Genomic DNA, 16,619 nt, shown 5'->3' on the forward strand with positions numbered 1-16,619 from the left:
GGTACAATAGTAGAAAATGAGGTCAGGAGATAAAGTTACAGATGGGGAGAGAATGAAGACAGATTGTGGGAAATCTTAAAAGCCATTAATAAAGACTTAGTCTTTACTTTGAGTGAGATGGGAAGCCGCTGAAGAGTTTTTTAGGAAAGGAATGTCCTGCTCTGATTTATACTTTACCAGTCTGGTTCCTGTGTTAACAGACTGCAGAGGGCAAGGGCTGAAGCACAGAGAAGTTAGAAAGCCACTGCAGGAACTCAGCAAGAGATGATGGTGGCTTGAACAAAGGCAGTAATTGTCAAGATATGGAACGGTCATGGGATGATCATGTGCAGGTGGTGAAAACTGATCAGTTGAAAATGAAGAACTCCCTAATATATTAAACATAAGATGTGAGAGGAAAAAGGAGTCATATATAATTTGAGTGGTTTTCATATAAGCAAACAGAGTAGGCAGGCTGCCATTTACAAAGACAGAGAAGACTGTAGGAAGGGAAAATATAGAAAGGAGAAGTGGGAATTCAATTTCAGACATGCTAAGTTTGAGATATCTATTAGACATGCAAGCAGGGAGGATGAGTAGGCAGGTAAGGACATACAAGCCTGCATTTGGGGACAGGTCTGGGATGGAGCTATAAATTTGGGAATTGACAGGACCCAGATGGTACCGTAAAGCTATGAGACTGGGTAAATCCAAATCTGTATACACAGAAAAAAAAGTTGAGATCTAAAGACGAAGCACAACACACCAAGTACTTTAGAGATAGGGGGATAAGGAAGAATCCACACAGGAGACCGTGAAGGAGCAGACACAATGGTAAAAGGAAAACCTGAAGAGTAGTGTTCTGGAAACTAAGTAAACAAAACATTACAAGGAGTGGCGGAGAAGTCAACAGTGTCAAATGCTGCTGACAGATTGTGAGGTAAAGACTGAGAAGTGACAACTGGATTTAGTGAGATTAAACTATTGACAAGAGTAGTTTTGGTAGTGATGAGAGCCTAAGTGGATAGTTCAAAAGAAAATGGGTGGATTTGGTGGAAGCAAATACAGAAAAACTTTATTTTGTTTTGTTCAACAAAAAAAATAGTTTTATTCAAACCTTACTTTACACCCATACTCCCTGTCAGCAAACTCTTTTACTCTTCCACAGTTAGCTGATTAACAAATTCTGCCACTGCTGTCCCAGTTCTTCCCTAAATTCCAAATTTAGATTATGAGCTATCATAGTCTCCTGTTCACCCGCTTCCCTATCCCCCACAGTAAGTCTAAACCAAAGCCACAAAAATGGAAAAAGTTCTTTCCATGTTTCAATTCTGTCATCTTATTTTTGCTAAACTACTCATTAAAGCCTTCTAATTATAAACCTTTAAATTCTCTCACTTTTCTGAGGCAGTGCACACATGACCATCCCTATCTTCCACTTTCCACTAGTAATAGTATTTCACTAGCATACACAACAAGTTCTTCCTTATCAAATGCTTCTTACCCTTCAGTCTAATTCAACATACATTGACTGACGGCCAACTAGTTACTGAAGTTTTCTATGCCAGAGAAATATAAAAGCAAATAAGATCCTTACTTCACAGTGTCTGGCTCAATTGTTTTAGTATTTTTCCTTCACTTTCAACATATGTAAGGGCTATGAAATAATCCAATTCCATAACACAGGCTCACTACAGCAGTGATTGCCAACCAAATGGTTCTGGTACCTTTCCCCTACCCCTGCTACCTTAATAATCATTATCTACAAGGAGATACAGATAAGCACAAGGTGATATTAAAGTGAATTACAAGCACAATATTTAATAGAGGTATTTCCAAAATGTTACAGAACACAGAATAATAAACTAATTCTACCTGATGGGAGTTGGTAAAGGCTTCACCAAAGGTATACCTTTGAGCATGTTCATAAAGAATGAGTAAGAGTTAACAAAAGGCATTTTAATAATAAGGGGCATTCTAAGCAGAGGCAATAATATCAGCAAAGACATGGAAAAAAGATAATGATAGTATGCCCAAGGAATGGCTTGCAGGTTGATGGTACTTTGGTGTATCAGCATGGAAGACAGTGTTGAGAGGTGATGCTGGAAATGTAGGTCAAGACAAATGGTAAAGAACTTCATGTCTTTACATGCTACAACAACTTGAGACTAGAGTTAAGAGACAGTCAATGGTTTTAAATTAAGGGACATGATCAATTTCTTTTGATCAGATGAATGAGAAAAAGAAAAGAAAGGGAAATCAAGTTAAAGTCCAAGTTAGAGATAAGGGTCTGATCTAAATCAATGAGAGTGAAGAAGAGAGAACAGATTTCAGATGCATTTTTTAAAGTATAATTTGTTAAGCTTTGGTTGACTAACTAGAGATAAGCAACGAAAAAAGAGTCAAGAATAATTATACACGCATGTGGACATGATACTATTAGTGAAGAGAAAATAGAAAGCAAGAAAGGAGTGGTGTAGAGAGGAATGACAGGTTTAATCTTAAACACACTGAATTTGAAGTGTTTGTAGAACATCCAGATGGAAATATTTGAAGGACAGCAGAAAATACGAGTTACCTCATATTAACACAAGTAGCACTAGAAATGCAGTTTTAGAAGTCCTAGTAAATAGAGCACAGTCCTAACTACTTAGAGGCATGGAAAAATATGCAATTACAAAGGAAGAGAATACAGAATGAGAGGAAGAGAAAATGAATAGAAAGTGGAGCTTTTAAAAACACTAATGAAGATGGGGGTGTGGAGGGGAATTATTAATAGACTCTGGCTTCACCTAGTTCCTAACCTCACAATCTATCAAAATGCACTACAGTAATATAAACATTCCCTTTAGAATTTTAAACATCAGTGTTCAAAATTTTAAGATCTACTTCAAATTACACAAACCACTTAGATATTGAGTAGCTTTGTGTTCTTTAATTAACTAACAATATGTAACACATAAGACCAAGGCTGATTGATATTAATAAAAGCACAAAAGGCAAATTCATAAATTATTTAATGACTAATTGTTTAAGCACATCCTCTGGCTTAATTACAACTCTTAACACAGTACATTTTACTTGCAAGATTTCCTACCTGAAAAACAAATACAGTACCTGCAAAATTCACACACTCATTTGAAAACTTAAAACTTTCATGTTCACATGGCTATAATCATGGCTTATCAGTCTTTCTTAAAAATCCAATTAACCTTAACAAAAGGCCGAACAAAATGCACGTGTATTTGGTAACGATTATATCCACACTATAAACACTAGTCAGTTACCAGGGTAATCTCAAGCATTTTGAAAATACCCTTATATTAAACATAATTGAAGTATATTTAACTTTCCCCAAACATTAACATATTTTATCCTCTTAACAGCATTTCGGTAAAAAATAAACAACATGAAGTGGTTTATTTTGAAGGCACTTTTATTTTATTAGGAAATTAAGGTCTCTATTTTATCCCCAATAGAGTTTCAAAATTACTATAGATACTGGTCATTAAACAGAATACCCATAACAATAAAACAAAGCAACATTCTGGACAATAGCGGCATCATGATCAGATGATTTACTGAAGGGCTAGTAAGAAACAAATGAAACAGAAAATTTTCCTTCCTTGAAACACATCCCCAGTGAGATGAGACATGACAGACATGCACCTCCCCAAGTATATACCTATGTTAAATTTTCCCACCTATCTTTTTTAAGTAGTCATTTTAAATATTGAAATTTTCCTTAAGAACTTACTTTAATATTGCAACTAATAATTCATAGTATATAGTCAATCAAGAAATATTTAATCAGTGCCTACACAGGGTACAATGTAGGAACAAAAATGTGTAAAACATGGTCTCTACTTTCATCATTTACAGTATAATTGGGATAAGCTAAATACTTATGAAAAATCTAAATATAAATGGTATTGGGAAAACTGGACAGCCGCATACAAGAGAATAAAATTGGACCACTATCTTACACCATACACAATAATTAAATCAAAATCGATCATCAAAGATTTGAACACAAGACCTGAAACCACAAACTCCTAGAAGAAAACAGGCGGAAAGCTCCTTGACATTGGTCTTGGTGATAATTTTTTTAATTTGACACCACAAGGCAACAAAAGCAAAAATAAACAAATGAGAATACATCAAACTAAAAAGCTTCTGTACAGCAAAGGAAACCATCAACAAAATGGAAAGGTAACTTACCAAATAGAAGAAAATATTTGCAATCATATATCTGAGAAGGGGTTAATATCCAAAATATACAAAGAACTCACATAATTCAACATCAAAAAAACAAATAATCCAATTAAAAAACTGGGCAGAAGATCTGAAGAGATATTTTTCCAAAGAAGCCATACAAATGGCCAACAGGTACATGAAAAGGTGCTCAACATCACTAATCATCAGAGAAATGCAAATCAAACCACAAGATATCATCTCACACCTGTTAGAATGGTTATTATCAAAAAGACAAGAAACAACAAATGTTGTTGAAGATATGGAGCAAAGGGAACCCTTGTGCACTGTTGCTGAGAATGTAAGTTGGTGCAGCCACTAAGGAAAACAGTACAGTGGTTCCTCAAAAAATTAAAAATAGAACTACAATGTGATCCAGCAATTCAACTGCTGGGTATTTATCTGAAGAAAACGAAACCACTATCTCAAAAAGATAAATGCACCCCTTTAATCACTGCAGCATTATTTACAATAGCCAAAATATGGAAACAACCTAAGTGCCCATCAATGGATAATGGATAAAGAAAATGTGGTACGTATATACAGTGGAATATTATGTAGCCATAAAAAATGAAATCTTGCCATTTGTGACAACATGGATAGACCCTGAGGGCGTTATGCTAAGTGAAATAAGTCAGACAGAGAAAGACACATTACTGTATGATCTCACTTATATGTGGACTCTAAAATGCAAAACAAAATGAATAAACAAAACACCAAGCTCACAGATACAAAGAACAGACTGATGGCTGGCAGAAGTGGGATGGGGGGACACAATGGGTGAAGGGTACTAAAAGGTACAAGTGCCAGCTATAAGATAAATAAGTCATAAGGATATAATGTACAGCATGGGGATGGGCACTATAGTTAATAATACTGTATTGTATATTTGAAAGTTCTCATCACAAGAAAAAAAATTTTCTAACTATGTATGGTGACGGATGCTAACTAGACTAATTATGGTGATCATTCACAGTATATACAAATATTGAATCATTATGTTATACATCTGAAACTAGTATAATGTTATATATCAATTATACCTAAATTTTTAAAACGGTCTGACCAAATAAATGGATAGAAAGTAGAATTATATAATACACTCCTCACCTGTACAATCTTGTGCAACATAAATAGTTATTCCTTGTAAATCTGGGTGTCTTGCTTCTTCAACTGCTTTTCTAAGAAAATAACAAGCATTATCCTTTAAAATCCTAACTAAGATTTCCAGTTAATAACAAAAGATTTAATTTAAGGGAAAAGAAAGCCATCATCTTCTTGACTTTCCTATTTACCCGATAGCGTCTGCTTTCAAAACTATCATCTGAATGGTATCAAAAATCAAGTCAATTTTTTCAAAGTAGAATATTACACTAAATTACTCAAAAAACATTATAACATAAGTTTAAAAAACATATTTTAAAATTCTTGGGTACAAAGGTGTGAACCCCACCCTGCCCACCAAAAAAGAATTTTTTCTCTCATACTCACCTGGCTATATTAAATGTTTTCCACCCAGTGGTATTACAATATGCTTCAAGGTTTGCTTCATATTAACATACACTACTGAATAGCAAAGTATGATTGTCCTCTGGTACATTTATGAAAGATTTTTTCTTTTCTTTAAACAATAGCATGACTTTTTTCCTTCATTCAAAAACCTATATGGGCTTCCCTGGTGGCGCAGTGGTTGAAAGTCCGCCTGGCGATGCAGGGGACACGGGTTCGTGCCCCGATGCGGGAAGATCCCACATGCCACGGAGCGGCTGGGCCCGTGAGCCATGGCCGCTGAGCCTAGGCGTCCGGAGCCTGCGCTCCGCAACGGGAGAGGCCACAACAGCGAGAGGCCCGCGTACCACAAAACAACAACAATAACAACAACAACAAAAAAACCTATATGACCTGAACAAATGAATTTCCTACTTTCAAGTCTTAGAATTCTATAAGGAAAACTGCAAATTGAAAAATATTTCCAAGTGAGTATAATATTCTCAATGGTGCACATGAAGTTAAAGAAAAATCACAACAATATATGTAAAAGGAAATTACACAAATTGTGGAAAAATACTTTTATTTAACTGTATCTTTATAATTTTTTAACTTAGCATGCCTTATTATGCATGTTATATAAGCACATACTAGTATGTGCTAATATAAAAGAGAGATGGGAAAACTATGGCCCATAGTTCAAGCATGACCTGTGGCCTGTTTTTGTACAGCCTGCAAGCTAAGAATGGTTTTTACAGTTTTCAACAACTGTAAAACAAAAAAAGAAAAAAAAGAGCAAAATGAGCAATAGAGCCTTTATATAGCCTGCAAAGCCTAAACTATTTACCATTAGGCCTTTTATAGAAAAAGTGTTCTGATCCCTGGGATACAGAACATAACATCTTGAAGAGTAGAAACCATGCTTTTATGATTATGTTTTTATACATGTCATACCAAGCTGGACTTGACATTATTAACAATCCATTTAAATAATATTAGGCAACTACTTTTTCAACTCTAAACATCTGACCTATAAAATATAAAAGCCTGTTAATAAGCAAAAAAAGCCTTTGTACTAATTTGGATTTGGTATATTATTCTAAATAGACTAAATTTACTATAACATGCTATACTTGGATGACAATATTAATGATTCAGTTAATAATAATAGTGGGACACAATAAATAAGACAATTTTTTTAAAACTTAAGTAGCATCCAAATAACTGGCACATAAAAAGCTGAGGTATAGTGAAATCTGACTTTCGACTTTTTTCTAACTACTCTGAATGTCACAGACACTTTATTTTACTATGATATAATTATAATATTAATAGTCCCATACATTTACAATTCACAAGAATTTGATGTGTGCAAAGAAATGCTGAAAACATCAATTTTAGCTCTTGACACTTCATTACACTATCAGTACATTACAGCCCCCAGGTTACATTATTAAAAAAAAAAACTATTATGTTATGCATGTTCCAAGGTTGAAAGAGTTGTTAGTTTTTAGAACATTTCAATAAGGTAGTCTAATGAAAACCTGGTTAGAAAGAGACCTTGGATATCTATACCTATGAGCAAAAGAAGAAAAATTTGTCAGTAGATAAATTAAATGTAACTAGAGTCACAATATGTCTTGTTTTTTCCCTAACAGTAAATGAAAGCTACTTTATGAATATTCTCATACAGTTAGACTTTAAAAGTTCCAATAATATATATGCACTGCAAAAATCACTATCTCTGAGCCTGAGGACCTCTGTCACAAGATGAAAGATTTTAAAACAATTTTACCTTAAAATGTGAGCAACCACAGCTGGTCCATACCAATCTCCAGCTTTTTTCCCAGACTTCTTTCCATATTCTATTAGTTGATGTAAACCAAAGAGAGTCAAGGGGGAATCACCAAACCAAGAGATGATTTTCCTGTGATAAATTTCATTTTGCATTTCACGATCATCAGAATATCTCCCGATTGTTTCTTTCAGAGAAATTGTTGGGGTTTTGAGTTCTCTTTCCGCTGAAAGCGATGCTTCAAATGATGCAGTAAATTTTTTTACAGTGTTGTAAGTCCATGAATCAGAGTCTGAATTTTCAATGTTCAAAGCATCAGGCCAGGTCCAAGCTATAGCAGTTCCAAAGCAAGGTGTTCAGATCTTTTAAATAGTTAGACTTTAACAATTCTACTAAAATAAGTATGTAGCATTTAAAGTCATATGGGTTACTAAACTAAAATAGCAAAGTCAGAAATAGGCAAATTTATAGTGACAGAAAGTAGATTAATGGTTGCTATTGGGAATGACTGCTAATGGGTATGAGGTTTCTTTGGGGGAAGATGAAAATGTCCTAAAATTAGATTATGGGGATAATTGTAGAACTCTGTAAATACACTAAAAACCACTGAATTGTTGTTCACTTTAAATGAGTGAAATTATGGTACGTTGATTATATCTAAATAAAGCTGTGTAAAAAACCAAATAAATGTACAAGCAGAGGAAACATGCCAATATACCAATGATGTTTACTTTTGAGTTGAAATATTATTCTCTGGACTTTTCTGTAGTTTCTACAATTTTTTAAATGGCTATATATTACATATAATCAGGAAAATAATTACCAAAATGAAAGAGAAAAAATAGTAAACTTAGGTACAAATGGACAATTCTGGAATATGTTTTTCTTTCTTTTCTTTTTTTTGACAGTGCTAAGGTGGAATAAAGACTTTCGTATTCCATTACCAGTACTGCTCACCAGACATCCAGTCTTGACTACCCAAAGGCACAATAAACATATTCAACCAATAATCATAGTATTTATGAGAGTTTAACTTCAAAAAGTGGATTTTGTTTTGGTTATATGTTAAAATAGAAGTTTGACCTGGAAGTTTAATATTTCTTTACAAGGTGTTTTTTTTCTCATACAGTCCTTTCAAAATAACTTTATTATTTAGGGAGTAACATCAATTCTCTAGTAAATGAAGTTAATAAATGAAGTCATTAGAGATCAAAGATCCCCCCCCCCCAAATCAATTATATCACTACCTCACTGTTTTCAATAACACAACAGTCCCCAAACATTCATATAATTTCAAGCTAACAAAATGAGTCACAGATTCAGAGACCTAGTCAGGAGTGTGAAAAGTATTCCAATTCTTGTCCATGATTGCATGAGACTATAAATAAATCAACCCAGAAAAAGCTGAAAAATTCCTTTTCCTTTCAATATCCACACTGCTCTTGAATAAACATTCTCTCCAAATGATCTCATCAATAAGCCCTACAGAAAGGTTATTAAATATTTGCCATGCATTGCAGAAAACTGTCTGACACTTAAAAAAAAAACGAGGGGCTTCCCTGGTGGCTCAGTGGTTGAGAATCTGCCTGCTAATGCAGGGGACACGGGTTCAAGCCCTGGTCTGGGAAGATACCACATGCCGCGGAGCAACTAGGCCTGTGTGCCAAAACTACTGAGCCTGCACGTCTGGAGCCTGTGCTCCTCAACAAGAGAGGTCACGATAGTGAGAGGCCCAAGCACCGCGATGAAGAGTGGCCCCCGCTTGCCACAACTAGAGAAAGCCCTGGCCCAGAAACGAAGACCCAACACAGCCCAAAATAAATAAATAAATAAATAAATAAATAAATAAATAAATAAGTAAATTTTTTTTAAAAAAAACATGGCACAGTAACATTATTTGAATAATGCAAAAGGTTACTGAAGTAAATAATACCCAACCATACAATTTTTAAAAATATATATATATGACGCTTAGTAATAACCAGATATGATAGCCTAAAATGGTAAACTAAAATCCTCCTACAAATGTACACATTATATAAAAATGAACTAATAGAGGGCTTCCCTGGTGGCGCAGTGGTTGAGAATCCGCCTGCCGATGCAGGGGACACGGGTTCGTGTCCCGGTCTGGGAAGATCCCACATGCCACGGAGCGGCTGGGCCCGTGAGCCATGGCCACTGAGCCTGCGCTTCCGGAGCCTGCGCTCCGCAACAGGAGAGGCCACAACAATGAGAGGCCCGCATACCGAAAAAAAAAAAAAAAAAAAGAACTAACAGAAATGGTAAGAAAGGTGGCACATTGGAAAAAATAGATATATGGAAGTTAGTATCAATGACATTTCTGAGAGTCTAAAAGTCTAAGCATGATGACCTTATTAAGAAAATGCCCTAATCAATTTAACTGATTATAATCACATTTATAAAGATAAAAATAATTTTAAAGCATAAAACTGTAAAATTTCTTAAGATTTAAATAATGTAAAAACATTAACTGCTCAATAATTTTCTGCTCAAAGTCACTGCTGTGGACCTGCCCAGAATTTACTGAACTGGAGATAATCCAGAGTTCAATCAAAAAGAACTAAATGATAACAGCAACAAAAAATCCAAAGACTACTAAAATTTGAACTTAATTAATTCATAGTGGTAGTCATGAATAATACTTATGTTTAACCTGTATGTTTGCAAGGTGAATGGCCCAGTCCAACAAAGATGTTACATGCTAGATTAGTTACAACTTTAGAAGACATACGGGACTCAGGAAATTAACATCAGGGAATTGTATTCAGTTTGCAAGCTAGAGTTCAAATTTAAAAAACAGTAACAATAACAAAAGCCCCCAAAACCAGAGATTTGATTTACCTCTACCAAGGAAGTGTAGTACAAGTCCTTGAGCCAACAGCATCTGGCCAGTTCTTAGTGTACAGCCCCAACCACAGTCTGTTGTCAAAGCTGAGCCTTCTATTGGAGGAAACTCTTCCCTGTAGGTAAGCCATATTCTTGAAATGAAGTCTTTACGAAATTCTTCTACACTGCCCGCAATCACATGATCTTCTATTGTACATCCTGAGCGTACAGGTAACAGTTCATTTTCATCTACAAAATAAAAATATAAACTATACTCTAAATAAATGCAAAGAAATGTCAATAATGGTACTATATTCCCATTACTCTCCAAATGGAGCACAGCACAATCTTTCTAATTCTTTTTTTTTCAATTTAAATGAAGGTAAGTCTCATATTCTGCCTATTCAGGCTGCTATGAAAGTCAAATGAGAATGAATGCTGAAATGTTCTGTACACTCTGGTGCTAACTAATATAAGGTATTATCAGTACTACTGTTGTTAATAATAATATCCTATATTCCGAATATAATCAACTCCCTTATGAGGACATAATATAAAAATATATTTTCTTATTGCCTCATTTGGCTCAGGATATAGATATTAGTGCTCTCTAAAATGAGATTTGCAAATAAAATATCGTGATTTGTCAATATGTAAAAATGTATGTAATCACATAACTAGTTCTTAAAATCAAATAAAATGTGCATATTGTATTTATTGTCATGAATATTTATACTCAAATTATAAAATCAAAACTAACAAGCTAAACAGTAAGAATATAAATTCTTAAATATATTCGTATCCTTTCATGTTGAAGTATATATATTTTTAAATTGTTGTGACCCACATATATCATTTTTTTTTTTTTTTTTTCGTACGCGGGCCTCTCACTGCTGTGGCCCCTCCCGTTGCGGAAGCACAGGCTCCGGACGCGCAGGCTCAGCGGCCGTGGCTCACGGGCCCAGCCGCTCCGCGGCATGTGGGATCTTCCCAGACCGGGGCACGAACCCGTATCCCCTGCATCCACAGGCGGACTCTCAACCACTGCGCCACCAGGGAAGCCCCCACATATATCATTTTTAAAGGCTTTTCCAAATTGATTATCTCCTATGCAATTTCTATGTGAAAACTATGGTCACTATTTGCCCAAAAATTTACAAAACACTAGTGCTCAAAATGAACTAACATTTCTTGATTCTTCCAGACAGAAAGTCTTAGTCATCTTTTCAACCTCAGCATGAAGCACAGTGCCTAGCACAAATAGATCCTAATAAATGTTGGCTGGTTTGGGTGGGATGCATAAGTAGATAAATCTGCCCATAACTCTCAATTCCAAGGAGTTTAATTTCTAATGCCCTTCTAAGGATGTTAAAGCAGTTTTATCATGCTTTTATTCCTCATCCTTCCTGCACCTATCCCTTTTCAAGCTCATTCTGAAAAAAATTACAGTCACCCAAACTTCATAATATTCAGCTTAATGGAGCTAAGTTGTAGCATATAGTGTCAGTGGTAATTAAAAGAATACATGCCAGGGAGACCTTCAAGATGGCAGAGGAGTAAGACATGGAGAGCACCTTCCTCCCCACAAATACATCAAAAAAACATCTACATGTGGAACAACTCCTACAGAACACCTATTGAATGCTGGCAGAAGACCTCAGACTTCCCAAAAGGCAAGAAAATCCCCACGTACCTGGGAAGGGCAAAAGAAAAAACAAAACACAAAGACAAAAGAACAGGGACAGGACCTGCCCCTCTGGGAGGGAGCTATGAAGGAGGAAAGGTTTCCACACACTAGGAAGCCCCTTCACTGGCAAAGACGGGGGGTGACGTTGGAGGAAGCTTCAGAGCCACGGAGGAGAGCGCAGCAACAGGGGTACAGAGGGCAAAGTGGAGAGATTCCCTCACAGAGGATCACTGCCGACCAGCACTCACCAGCCCGAGAGGCTTGTCTGCTCACCCGCCGGGGCGGGTGGGGGCTGGGAGCTGAGGCTCGGGCTTGGAGCTCAGACCCCAGGGAGAGGACTGGGGTTGGCTGCGAGAAGACAGCCTGAAGGGGGCCAGTGCACCACAGCTAGCCAGGAGGGAGTCCGGGAAAGTCTGGACCTGCTGAAGAGACAAGAGACCATTGTTTCGGGGTGCATGAGGGGAGAGGACTCCTTCCCTGTGTGCCCACAGAAGGCAGAGTACCACCTAAGCGAGCTCCAGAGACAGGCGTGAGCTGTGGCTAACAGCTTGGACCCCAGAGACGGGCACGGAATGCTAACGCTGCCGCCGCTGCCACCAAAAATCCTGTGTGCAAGCACAGGTCACTACCCACACACACACACACACATCCCCGGAAGCCTGTGAAGCTGGCCACTGCCAGGGTCCCAAGATCCAAGGACAACTTCCCCGGGAGAACACACAGGGCGCCTCAGGCTGTTGCAATGTCATGCCAGCCTGTGCCACCACAGGCTTGCCCCACATTCCAATTATGACTATTGTACCCTCTTTCTCCCTGGCCTGAGTAAGCAAGAGACCCCCAATCAGTCGTTGATTTAACCCCCTCCTGTCTGGGCAGGGAACAGATGCCTGAGGGTGACCTACATGCAGAGGTGGGGCCAAAACCACAGCTGAACCCCAGGAGCTGTGCGAACAAAGAAGAGAAAGGGAAATTTCTCCGTGCAGCCTCAGGAGCAGCAAATTAAATCCCCACAATCAAGCTGATGAACCCTGCATCTGTGAAATACCTGAATACATAACGAATGTTCCCAAAACTGAGGCAGTGGACTTTGGGAGCAACTGTAGACTTGGGGTTTGCTTTCTGCATCTGATTTGTTTCTGGTTTTTATGTTTCTCTCAGTTTAGTTTTTAGTGCTTGTTATCATTGGTGAATTTGTTTATTGGTTTGGTTGCTGTCTTCTTTTTTTAATTTCTTATTTATTTATTTTTTCCCCCTTGTTTCTCTTTTTGTGAGTGTGTATGCATATCTTTCTTTGTGTGGTTTTGTCTGTTTAGGTTTGCTTTTACTGTTTGTCCTAGGGTTCTGACTGTTCTTTTTTTAATTATTATTTCTTTTTATGAGTGTGTGTGTGTGTTTGTGTGTGTGTACGTTACTTTGTGTGATTTTGTCTAGTTTTGCTTTTACCATTTGGTTTGGGATTCTATCTGTTTTTCTTTCCCCACCTTTTTTTTCTTCCTTTTCTTCCAAGCCGTGGGGCTGGCAGGGTCTTGGTGCTCTGGACGGATGTCAGGCCAGAGCCTCCAAGGTGAGAGAGTCACGTCCAGGACATTGGACCACCAGAGACCTCCCAGCCCCACGTAATATCAATTGGTGAGAGCTCTCCCAGAGATCTCCGTCTCAACACTAAGACCCAGATACACCCAATGGCCAGCAAGCTCCAGTGCTAGACGCCCCATGCCGAACAACTAGTAAGACAAAAAAACAACCACACGCATTAGCATAAGGGCTGCCTAAACTCATACTAAGTTCACAGACATGCCAAAACACGCCATCAGACACAGCCCTGCCCACCAGAAGATCCAGGCCCACCTACCAGAACACAGGCATGAGTCCCCTCCACCAGGAAGCCTACACAACACACTGAACCAACCTCACCATTGGGGGCAGACACCAAAAACAACAAGAACAAAGAATGCACAGCCTGTGAAGAGGAGACCCCAAACACAGTAAGTTAAACAAAATGAGAAGACAGAAATAGGCAGCAGATGAAGGAGCAAGGTAAAAACCCACCAGACCTAACAAATGAAGAGGAAACAGGCAGTCTAACTGAAAAAGAATTCAGAATAATGATAGTAAAGATGATCCAAAATCTTGGAAATAGAATGGAGAAAATAAAAGAAACGTTTAACAAGGACGCAGAAGACATAAAGAGCAAACAAACAAAGAAGAACAACACAGTAAATGAAATTAAAAATTCTCTAGAAGGAATCAATAGCAGAATAACTGAGGGAGAAGAACAGATAAGGGACCTGGAAGATAAAATAATGGAAATAACTGCCACAGAGTAGAATAAAGAAAAACAAAAGAAAAGAATTGAGGGCAGTCTCAGAGACACCTGGGACAACATTAAATGCACCAACATTCGAATTATAGGGCTCCCAGAAGAAGAAGAGAAAAAGAAAGGGTCCGAGAAAATATTTGAAGAGATTATAGTTGAAAACTTCCCTAACATGGGAACAGAAAGAGCCACCCAAGTCCAGGAAGCACAGAGAGTCCCATACAGGATAAACACAGCAAGACAAATATTAAGCAAACTATCAAAAACTAAATGCAAAAAAAACTATTAAAAGCAGCAAGGGAAAAGCAACAAATAACATACAAGGGAATCCACATAAGGTTAACAGCTATCTTTCACCAGAAACTCTGCAAGCAGAGGGAGTGGCAGGACATATTTAAAGTGATGAAAGGGAAAAACCTACAACCGAGATTACTCTACCCCGCAAGGATCTCATTCAGATTCGATGGAGAAATTACAACCTTTACAGACAAGCAAAAGCTAAGAGAATTCAGCACCAACAAACCAGCTTTACAACAAATGCTAAAGGAACTTCTCTAGGCAGGAAACACAAGAGAAGGAAAAGACTTACAAAAACAAACTGAAAACAATTAACAAAATGGTAACAGGCACATACATATCGATAAATGTAAATGTACCTTAAATGTAAATGGACTAAATGCTCCAACCAAAAGACACAGACTGACTGAACAGATACAAAAACAAGACCAATATATATGCTGTCTACAAGAGACCCACTTCAGACCTAGGGAGACATGCAGACTGAATGTAAGGAGATGTAAAAAGATATTCCATGCAAATGGAAATCAAAAGAAAGCTGGAGTAGCAATTCTCATATCAGACAAAATAGACTTTAAAATAAAGACTATTACAAGAGACAAAGAAGGACACTATATAATGATCAAGGGATCGATCCATGAAGAAGATATAACAATTGTAAATATTTATGCACCCAACATAGGAGCACCTCAATACATAAGGCAAATACTAACAGCCATAAAAGGGGAAATCGACAGTAACACAATCATAGTAGGGGACTTTAACACCCCACTTTCACCAATGGACAGATCATCCAAAATGAAAATAAATAAGGAAACACAAGCTTTAAATGATACATTAAACAAGATGGACTTAATTGATATTTATAGAACATTCCATCCAAAAACAACAGAATACACTTTCTTCTCAATTGCTCATGGAACATTCTCCAGGATAGATCATATCTTGGGTCACAAATCAAGCCTTGGTAAATTTAAGAAAATTGAAATCATATCAAGTATCTTTTCCGACCACACACTATGAGACTAGATATCAATTACAGTAAAAAAAATCTGTAAGATATACAAACACATGGAGGCTAAACAATACACTACTTAATAACCAAGAGATCACTGAAGAAATCAAACAGAAAATCAAAAAATACCTAGAAACAAATGACAATGAAAACACGACGACCCAAAAACCTATGGGATACTACAAAAGCAGTTTTAAGAGCAAAGCTTATAGCAATACAATCCTACCTTAAAAAACAAGAAAAACCTCAAATAAACAACCTAACCTTACACCTAAAGCAATTAGAGAAAGAAGAACAAAAGAACCCCAAAGTTAGCAGAAGGAAAGGAATCATAAAGATCAGATCAGAAATAAATGAAAAAGAAATGAAGGAAAAAATAGCAAAGATCAATAAAACTAAAAGCTGGTTCTTTGAGAAGATAAACAAAATTGATAAACCATTAGCCAGACTCATCATGAAAAAAAGGGAGAAGACTCAAATCAATCCAATTAGAAATGAAAAAGGAGAAGTAACAATTGACACTGCAGAAACACAAAGGATCAGGAGAGATTACTACAAGCAACTACATGCCAATAAAATGGACAATCTGGAAGAAATGCACAAATTCTTAGAAAAGCACAACCTTCCCAGACTGAACCAGGAAGAAATAGAAAATATAAACAGACCAATCACAAGCACTGAAATTGAAACTGTGATTAAAAATGTTCCAACAAACAAAAGCCCAGGACCAGATGGCTTCACAGGTGAAATCTATCAAGCACTTAGAGAAGAGCTAACATCTATCCCTCTCAAACTCTTCCAAAGTATAGCAGAGGGAGGAACACACCCAAACTCGTTCTACGATGCCACCATCACCCTGATACCAAAACCAGACAAAGATGTCACAAAGAAAGAAAACTACAGGCCAATATCACTGATGAACATAGATGCAAAAATCCTC

The 16,619-nt window shown here is 37.1% G+C and overlaps 1 protein-coding gene across 1 annotated transcript in view; it reads right to left on the reverse strand.

Moving 5' to 3' along the window:
• ATG4C (autophagy related 4C cysteine peptidase) overlaps positions 1-16,619 on the reverse strand; it is a 58,914-nt gene that overhangs the window by 23,865 nt on the left and 18,430 nt on the right. Inside the window, exons 4-6 of the mRNA XM_055083908.1 lie at positions 10,379-10,612; positions 7,517-7,847; positions 5,344-5,414 (exon numbers count right to left, since the gene is read on the reverse strand). Coding sequence (XP_054939883.1) covers positions 5,344-5,414; positions 7,517-7,847; positions 10,379-10,612 — 636 coding nt within the window. The remainder of the gene's footprint in view (positions 1-5,343; positions 5,415-7,516; positions 7,848-10,378; positions 10,613-16,619) is intronic.

The sequence above is a fragment of the Physeter macrocephalus genome, chromosome 4, assembly GCF_002837175.3.
Source record: "Physeter macrocephalus isolate SW-GA chromosome 4, ASM283717v5, whole genome shotgun sequence".
Lineage (NCBI taxonomy): Eukaryota > Metazoa > Chordata > Mammalia > Artiodactyla > Physeteridae > Physeter > Physeter macrocephalus.